At 45.1% G+C, this 10000-nt stretch overlaps 1 protein-coding gene across 1 annotated transcript in view; it reads left to right on the top strand.

Moving 5' to 3' along the window:
* LOC122132385 (cytoglobin-2-like) overlaps positions 1-9997 on the top strand; it is a gene marked incomplete at its 3' end in the record, with an annotated part of 10913 nt that extends 916 nt beyond the window's left edge. The window contains exons 2-3 of the mRNA XM_042707161.1: positions 8546-8777; positions 9974-9997. Coding sequence (XP_042563095.1) covers positions 8546-8777; positions 9974-9997 — 256 coding nt within the window. The remainder of the gene's footprint in view (positions 1-8545; positions 8778-9973) is intronic.
* Between the last annotated feature and the right edge of the window lie 3 nt (positions 9998-10000).

The raw sequence follows: 10000 nt of genomic DNA, 5'->3' as shown, positions 1-10000 counted from the left end.
ACTACTCCACATGTGGTCTGAGGAAAAACACACTCCCTCCTCAGAACAAAAAAAGGTACAGCAGACGATGGAACAGCAATCTTCACCCATCTCACTCTCCGCAATCACAGCTTATACTCAGCTCAAGGTGCTACAATAGGGAAGCAGAAGAAAAAAAAAATACTTGTCTTTGATATAATTGATAACTGATGCAGTCAGAGAGACAGAGAGACAGACATAACACAACAGGTATTGTAAAAAAAAAAAAAGACCTAGTGTGCAGCTTTTAGACTTAGCATTATGGAGTTTAGGTCTAAAGCTAGCGACCTACCTGCCTAAAAAGCATGCATAAACACTTGAAAACACTACCAACACCCACTAATAAAAGCACTGATAAAAGCTTGCACAGGCATCTTTGTTGGCCACGTCGTGCTGTGAAAGCTTTTCTTATATTTTCACGGGTTGTTTCGACCCGAGCCACACTACACAGTGCATAGCCTGGATGGGCAGTGAAAACAGTGCAGTGAAAACAGGCAGTGTGTATATAGGTCCTTCACATGACCATGTTCCATCAAAATGTATTTGAAGATGATACCAGAAGTAGTTGCTCATTAAAAACATACCTCAAAAAGTGGCAAATTGTTGCATATTGTTGCTTTAACGTAATGAAAGTTAAAAGATTTCATGTTGTTACAGTGTGAAAATACTGTAACAATTTTTGTAGTTCTGATTATCTATTGGATACTGGAACATTATGTAATTATTTAGATTTGATAGGCAGACGAGAACTACAATTTTGAAATGGGTCATTCGTTTGTGGAAGACATTTTCAAAGCAACTCCAAGTGTTTACTGAGCAGAGCTTGGTCATGCATAAATCATTTCACCATGGAGATATTATTTCGAGATTATAGTAAAATATACTGTATCGTTTTCCAATGTTAAAAAGTATTAGGTCTAACCAGACTTCTATTTTTAACACCTGTTCCTAGTCAAAACACAATTCAGTCAGCATCTTATCCCCTAATTCCTGTCCCCAGTAATCCAGTACCTGAGGTGCGATGGCTCAAGCTTCACAATGTTTTAAAATACCAGCATGAGAAAATCCAACATCTCATAGCCTTTTTGTCAGCTTGAAAAGAACCAGGCATCGGGGCTATATTAATAACATTCCTTTTTTTTTCTCCCAGCGGCGCTGGATAATGTGTTTGTATGTGTGGGGTTTCCACCTGGGCTTTTGGACTTTCCTGCTAACATAGCGCCGCCGCCGCCGCCACGCTTCAGACCCCGAGGACTCGTTAAAATAGCAAGCTTGAGGTTGCCAGGGCGACTGTCAGGAGTGAGGGTGGCATGTTGTGATTTGTAGGTATGAGGTGACAAGCAAAATCCCTGAGCCAAAAATCTTCGGGGAGAGAGGGACTCGATATGAGGTGCGGAATGTGTGAGTGTGTGTCGGAGTGTGTGTGAGTGTGTTTTCCAGCGCCGTTGCCCCGTCTCCCGTGTGTGAGACAGAGGGAGTGTTTGTGTATGTGCATGAGCGTGCTTGTCAGTGTGTGTGTATGTGTGTCTGTAAGAGTGTGTTTGTCAGTGTGTGTGTGTGTATGTGTGTGTATATGAGTGTGTGTGTGTGTGTGTGTGTATGTGTGTGTATGAGTGTTTGCGTGTGTGTGGGTGGGCATGTGTGGGTGGATGTGTGAGCGTGGGCAAGCGTGTGTCCGTGTAAATGTGTGAAGGTGTACGTGAAATGTGTGTACGTGTGTGTGTGTGTGTGAGTGTGTGTATGTATGTCTATTTGTGTGTGCACATATCCCTGCATGTACATCCATGTGCTTGTGTGTATATGTGCGTGTATATGTGCGGTCGCGAGTATATCTTTGTGAGAGTGTGTCTGTGTGTGAGAGCGTGTCTGCATGTGTCTGTGTGTGAGAGCGTGTCTGCATGTGTGTGTGAGAGCATACGTGTGTGTGTGTGTGTGTGTGTGTGTGTGTGTATGAGGCTGTGCGTTGCAGAAACAGAATGTGTGAGGTTCTTATCTGTGGGTGGCAGCTCCTGGGCCTGGCACCTCTCTGGCACCCTCTCCTCCTCTCCTCCTCTTCTCCTCCTCTTCTCCTCCTCTCCTCTCCTCTCCTCTCTGGGGCTGCTGCTGCGCTGTGCTGCGCTGGTCCACAGGGCATCTCTCCAGCGAGCGCTTTCACTGCGACTCTTCTCCAGAGTACGGATTAAACAGGTCCCGCTCAGCATGCGGCTGGCTGCAGCAGAAAAAAAAAAGCTACAATCGGTGGAATTCTGCATTTTATTTTCAACACCCAGCTTAGTGTTCAGGCCCAGTGGTGGCACGGGTGTGTGTGTGTTGTGTGTTCAAGGCAGGGGGCAGGGTGTGTGTGTTGTGTGTTCAGGCCGGGGGCAGGGTGGTGATATGCAGGGTTTGTGAAGAGTTTGGATAGTTTCTGCTGAGCTAGATAGAATGGGTGGTAGAACTAACCCCAGTCAGAGAAATGAAACCAGGTTTCAGCAGGTTTGATGTGCATGACAAGAGATAAAACATATATGGTTGACATATTACAAGTTCCTGAAACTTCCATGTGAACCTAAACTTTAAGGACCAAAATACAATAAAAAAAACAAAAAAAAAACCCAGGCACCTCACTAGTGAAGCTCTTATCAGTGAGTGATGACAAGATTAAGTGTCCACCAAGCCCAAGCAACAAGCCCCCTTCTGTTGTTGTTATTGTTGTTGTTATTGTTGTTGTTATTGATGATGATGATGATGATGATGGTACTGCACCGTCTCTCCAGAGCTAGAGACAGCGCCCACCTGCTGTACCCCAGACGGCAGGGCAGCCTCCATGCCCGTCTCCACCAAGGGGCTCGGGAGCGAATCCCCTCCAATCAATCCCCAGCCAGCATCCTCACCCGACCAATCCCCAGGCAGCATCCTCACCCCGACCAATCCCCAGGCAGCATCCTCACCCGACCAATCCCCAGGCAGCATCCTCACCCCGACCAATCCCCAGGCAGCATCCTCACCCCGACCAATCCCCAGGCAGCATCCTCATCCCGACCAATCCCCAGGCAGCATCCTCATCCCGACCAATCCCCAGGCAGCATCCTCACTCCGACCAATCCCCAGGCAGCATCCTCACCCCGACCAATCCCCAGGCAGCATCCTCACCCGACCAATCCCCAGGCAGCATCCTCACCTCCGACCAATCCCCAGGCAGCATCCTCACCCCGACCAATCCCCAGGCAGCATCCTCATCCCGACCAATCCCCAGGCAGCATCCTCACCCCGACCTACCAGCTGCCTTCGCTGGCCAATGCACTGCTGCCAATCCAGTCAGCCCTGCTGAAGTCGATGGGTCTGCACAAGTGGTTGGTGCAAAGATGAGATGAGATATGAGATACGAGACAGAGACAGAGGCAGAGTATACAGGTTTGATCGAGGCTTAAAAGGATGACCAGTTAAGGGCAGCAAACAGGAGGGAGTAGGAGAAGAGATTTCCAGCAGGGACTGACTGGAGTGGATGTTTGCATTGCTTGTGGGAAGCCAAGCCCTTACGTAACAAGAGCCAGCCATTTACATTCATTAGCATACATTCACTTCACCGAGTGAAGAGAGTATATCCCAGCCCTAACAACCCATGTCTTTTTTTCTGCTGCAGATCCACATAATCATCAACCACAACATATCTGGATCTTTTTTTTTTGTGTGATTTTGATAACATAAAACAAAATGTCAACAACATAGTGATGGCACTGAAGTAAATACCGGAGTGTATTTTGGCAGGAGAGGATGAAAGGGGCATCATCTCATGGTACAGTGGCATTGGTGCGTGTGGGCGGGGGCATCTCATGGTACAGTGGCATCGGTGCGTGTGCGGGGGCCACTGGGCCCACAGGAGACATTTAAGACGTCTTCTGCAGACGTTAGGCGCTGACACACAAAACCAGCGTTGCGAGTATCCATGCAGGAGACTGCGCTGACAGTAGCCTCAGCAAATATCATCAATGCGTACAAATACAATTTCACCCTCTCCGTGGAGCACCTGAGGCACTCTTCTGCCCATATGCCAGCTTTCCCAGTGAGTGAAGCCGTGGAAAAGAGCACGTAGACTAGAGGCATCTCCACTTTACTGCCCTATACGCTCAAAATGTCATGGCATATTCTTTTGTGGCAGCGTGATTATTGATATTTGAATCTGGTGTTCATTAGCATCAATGATCTGTGAAAGGGAACCGTAACAGCAGCATTGCCATATGGAATCAGTCTCATCTTCATTCGAAGACCCGAAGTTCTTTGAAAACCATCTGAGTTATTACACCCATTGGTGTAAATCATGTGTGTGTGTGTGACTGTGTGTGTGTGTGTGTGTGTGTGTGTGTGTGAGTGTGTGCCTGAAAAGTCAGCCGTGTGGTGCTTGGTTGTGTGGCGCCGCGATGCATAAGCTCTCATCAGAGCTAATCAGTATGCAATTAACTAGCTGCCAATGTATCTGAGAAAGCCATGTGTTTGATAAGAGGCTGTTCTGCCACAGAGACATGCCACTCTCTCCTCACACGTTTGGATTGGCTCACATGCTGCGGCAACCGAAGCTCAGTCTTATCAGCCACGACCTTCTGACAATTTCAGAGACAATTTCCCTCAAATGTTGAGCATCTCCTAAATGTAAGAGGCGATTTTTTTTAAAGAAGCATGTCTTTTGCATCCTTTTTCTGATACGGTAAACATCAGTCATTTTAAGGACCTAGCATTCCTCGTGCTAATTCCTGTTGGAGTGCTGTGCATCCTTCATGCTAATTTATGGGCGCTGAACTGCCAAGCTCCTGAATGGCATTTCAAAGAGAGCAAAATCGACAGCTGGAAAAGGTACGCTTGGACAGCTACAAGCTAGTGCTCTTTCTCAACATAGCATGTCATAGGATCTGCAGGCTCTGATGTAGTAGGGGTGCTGCCGGAGGCCAAACTTAGCGCTGGCAGATGGCAATCTACACTATGACAACAATGTGTAGTGCACTGTGCTGTGACTAACAAAAATCAACCATTCCACTTTTCACAATTGCTGGTCATAAGCGATCATAAAGCGTTATGATACTATAAGCCCTTACAGCTTGAAGTATCAGAATGCTTAGTAAAGCTTCTTTTATCTGATGACATCTTTGCCTTATGTCGAATGCTGTTTAGTCACCAAATGCGCTTTATAGAGCCATACGTAACTCCATACAGGCTTTCATAACAATAGTTATGAAGGGCTTCTACAACAATATTATAACGCTTTATGAGTGCAGTCATGTCTACTTATAAATGGTTGTATAGACTTGTGTCAGACATTATGAGGCATTATGAATACTTTATAACCCTTTATGGATGTGTTTACATTGCTTTATGGATACTAGAATTTAAGGAAGGCCATGCCAATACATTCATACTAATCATCCCTCTGATAATATCTGGAAGTGCATTGTGATAAGCAGTGCCACATGGAAATGCTCACAAAGTCATAATTCATTTGTTTATCAAATCAGTTTCTACATTGTTCACTGAGACAATTATTATTAACAACAACAAAACACTAATAATATGGGGGGTGGGGGTTGGGCTGGTCCTGTGGGCATACGGCAGGGGCGAGGCGGGTGGAATGGGGGCGGGCGGGGGCGTGGTGGGATATGTCACTCTTGCCTGTCTTCAAAACTTGAGAGCCCTGCATTCATACTAATCATCACTCTGATAATATCTGGAAGTGCATTGTGATAAGAAGTGCCACATGGAAATGCCTCACAAAGTCATAATTTCATTTGCTTATCAATCAGTTTCTACATTGGTCACTGAGACAAGGTATACAATGCCATTAGCAAAGGCAGCCCTGCTGGGTTGTTGTGGTAGTGCGGGAGACAGATTAATGCAGCCATAACACACAAAGATGCTTCTTTTTTTTATAATAAATGATTGTTCCCTATAATCACCAATGGACTGTAATTTATCTGATGGCGACTGTTGAGCATTAGCAGAAGTTTCTTTGGCTGTGTATTCAAACCAGCTCTGTAACACTGGCGCGACTACGGGCTGTGGTGGTGATGCTGAGGGCAACGGCTGAGAGGGGAGCTCTCCTCTCCTGTCCTCTCCTCTCTTATCTCGTGTTTCTCTTCTCCGTCCTCCCCTCTTCTCTTCTCTTCTCCCCCCTCCCCAGCTATGCTTACCTCTCTCACTCTCTTCTCCTGTCTCTCACTCTCCTTTCCTTTGTTCTCCTCTCTCCTTTCTCCTCTTCTCATCTCTCTCACTCTCCTTTCGCTTGTTCTCCTCTCTCTCCTCTCTCCTCACTCTCCTTTCCCTTGTTCTCCTCTCTGCTCTCTCTCCTCTCTCTCACTCTCCTTTCCCTTGTTCTCCTCTCTGTTCCTTCCTCTCTCACTCTCCTTTCTCTTGTTCTCACTCTCTCCTCTCTCCTCTCTCACTCTCTCCTCTCCTCTCCTCTCCTCAGCTCCCTGCACCTGTCAGTAATTACACCCGCCACGACTTAATGACTTCCCTCTCATCAGCACCACTTCAGCTGCTGGGTGCCAATCATCTATGCAGCACCACTGCACTACCCGACACACGCACACACTACACACACACTTATTGACACACCAGCGCACACACACACACACACACACTCGGGTACTCACAAACACTTAGAGACACAGGCAGACACACACGCTCACACTCGTAGACACTCGCATTGGCAAATTCACGCACTGACACACACAGACAAAATAAAGACATGACATTCCTCTCTCTCTTTCTCTCCGTCTCTCTCTTCTTTTCTCTCTCGTTCTCTCCGTCTCTATCTCTCTCTTTCTCGCTCTCTCTCTCTTCTTTTCTCTCTCGTTCTCTCCGTCTCTATCTCTCTCTTTCTCGCTCTCTCTCTGTCTTCTTTTCTCTCTATTTCTCTTCGTCTCAAACAGACCCCCTCACACCACAGTCCAAAGCACCTCATCTGTGTAAGGGGGGATAGCCAAGGGGCTAATTACAAGAGGGCCAGCTCCTTGCCCACGGCCAGGGCTACTGTGTGTGGGGTTTTTATTTATTTTATTAGCTTTGTGTGACACACCGAGATGAGCAATGTCTTCGCTCAGTCAGATGGAAAGGCAGTTTATGACCCCGGGGGCCCCAGAAATGTATGATTACCATTCTCTTCTTGTGGAGCGTGTATCATCTGGTTAGGGCCCCGTGAAGCACAGCGAACAGAGATAGCCCAGGCGTTGTGTTTAAACAACCTTTGGTTAAATGTTCAACTTAGCCTAGTTTCTTAAAGGAGGTCATCTCTCTCTCCCCGCTGGACTTGCACACTGCTAACATTTCTTAGGTGACTTCACCCGCACTTAGATAATAACTATTCTGAGAAATGTGATTTCACAGTCTCGGTTTACGTAACAGTTATCACTGTTCACTGTCTGCCTTTCGCCAGGCAAATAAGGAGAATGAATGTTGAAATGTCGATTTCATTAAAGTAAAAAATGTTCTGATCTCATTTGATTTGAGGAGAGAACATTACGTTATAGTCCATGAATGTCATTTTTTTTTTTCTCCTAAGGGAACTTCAGTTATGGCTTGGGTACATGTATTCATCTCACGGTCCAGTCAAAGCATATGGATATATGACTAATAACATCCATTGTATGAATAGATATACACAATAGTATCTGTTATATGAAATCAGAGTCATGATTAAAAAGTCTGGTGGAGGTTCACGTTGGTCTTGTAGTGAGGGTAGTGAGATTGACTAGAGTGTGCCAGGGTAATAACAAAAGAGCCAGAATGAGCTGAAATTGAATTGTTGATTGTTCTTCTCCTTTGAAGATGTTATTACCGTTTTATTGTGTGTTGTCCACCTACAAATATGTCTAAAACTGAAGAGCAAAGAAATTGTCTGTCACTCCATGTCTTACTGTCTACAGTGATCTCACCTTCTGTCAACACCATGTCACCCGCACTTCTGGGGGTGGTTTTAACCATAGGAGGCATCTTATATTAGTTCAAGATGGTAAACTTCCAAAGATTTTGACATTATTTTGTTATTTTAGGCTAGAACCATTTATAGGCTGGAGAAGACATGCAGTCAAGTCAGTTATTTTCCAGACTGACATGTAAGTTCTGCGGTGGTATCTGGGGATGCTAGTGACATTCTCTTGACACGCTGATGGTGGAACTAAGGTTATTATTATCTATTGTCTGTGGCATGAATGCTGTTGCTGATGGCTTTTACCCAGTGGGTCGTAGGATGTACCTCTGCAGGAAACTCAGTTCTATTTCTGTTGAGATCTATGTCAGGGAAGGGATTTCTGCACTTCTGATCCAGCCCACCAGTAAGGAAAGGGTACCTTGAATAAGGCTGCTGCTTTTAGAAAACATTTTCAGGAAACAGAAAAACAACAATGACAGCAAGAAGTAATAAGTAACAATTCAAAGCTTTACTTTTACAGTTCCTCCCAAAGAAATGAAAATAAGAGAAGAGAAATTATGAGAGAAAAAGAAAAAGTTAAGCACTGAGTGGAGTCGATGTCTTACTCATGGGCCCTCGATTCCCCTCCAGGTTCTTTGTGAACTTCCCCTCGGCCAAGCAGTACTTCAGCCAGTTCCAGGACATGGACGACCCTGAGGAGATGGAGAAGAGCAGCCAGCTGCGACAGCACGCGCGGCGCGTCATGAACGCCATCAACACCGTGGTGGAGAACCTCAACGACCCGGACAAGGTGTCCTCCGTCCTGAACATCGTGGGCAAGGCGCACGCGCTGAAACACAAGGTGGAGCCGGTGTACTTCAAGGTAAGAGACAGACCTCCTGCTTTCCCCCCACTTTACTCCGGATGTTTTACGATGTTGACTGAAGTAATGATGGTCCACTGTTAACAAGCCGTAATGGTTCTCAGAAATGTGCCCATTGAAATACCTGGAAGAAAACATCAAACAGGTTCCACCCAGAGCTTTCAGTTGAACGATTCTTTTGTGGAAACTGTTTAGCTGTCGGTGTTGTGAGACTTCTCAGCTCTGGAGAACCCATTTAATACCTAACATGCTTTTTAACAGCAAAGTTGTTTTTGTCGAAAAGGTTCAAATGTTCTGAGAGGTTTAAGATCACAAGAGTGTGTTAGCACCTGGGTGTCATTGATCATTGATATTTGTGTGGTTTCATACGTTTTACTGCACTGGATAAGTCAGTAACTTAGGCAATGACGCAACACAGATCACAACTGTGATGGACCTCAGTTTGAAATGAAGATAACTGGACTAAATGGACCTCAGTTTGAAATGAAGATAAACAATTTTAAATGTCATATAATGGATCCTTCCTCAAGCCATTGGGTGACTTTATTAGGGCAGGTTGTTTATCAGAGAACTAGACATGTAAAATAACACTATACAAATGTAAAAAATCTCATTGTATCCACAGTATTTTGGATAATACTAAACACATCCCAGTGGTCCAGGTCAGAGTTGTCCATTTTATAATCACACCTCATAAACACATTTCACATTAATTATACTGCAGATGGGTGTGTTTACACCTTCTCTGATAAGCCTGTGGAAAGGAATGGATTGCTAATGGACCTATTTGCTCTATAAGGCCCTGTTGTTTCATTTCAAAACCTGTTTCTTCCTCTCTGAGTAAGACTGAAGAAGGTCTTTAATGTTCTAAAATGTTCAGTCAAAACCTGTAGCCCTCTTCATAGGATGACAATTTGACAGTACCTTGTAGTCTCGATAACTATAATCTTCATCCTGCATAGTCTCGAGAACTATAATCTTCATCCTGGTAGTCTCCGGAACTATAATCTTAATCTGGTATAGTCTAGAGAGAACTATAATCTTAATCTGGTGTAGTCTCGAGGACTATAATCTTCATCCCTTGTAGTCTCCGGAACTATAATCTTAATCTGGTGTAGAGAACTATAATCTTAATCTCAAATCTTCATCCCTCGTCCCTCTCTTTCTCTATTGTCCTTCTGTCTCCACCCCTCCAGATCTTGAGCGGTGTGATCCTGGAGGTG

The sequence above is a fragment of the Clupea harengus genome, unplaced genomic scaffold, assembly GCF_900700415.2.
Source record: "Clupea harengus unplaced genomic scaffold, Ch_v2.0.2, whole genome shotgun sequence".
NCBI classification, from domain to species: Eukaryota; Metazoa; Chordata; class Actinopteri; order Clupeiformes; family Clupeidae; genus Clupea; species Clupea harengus.
This window is presented reverse-complemented; position numbering and strand designations above follow the sequence as displayed.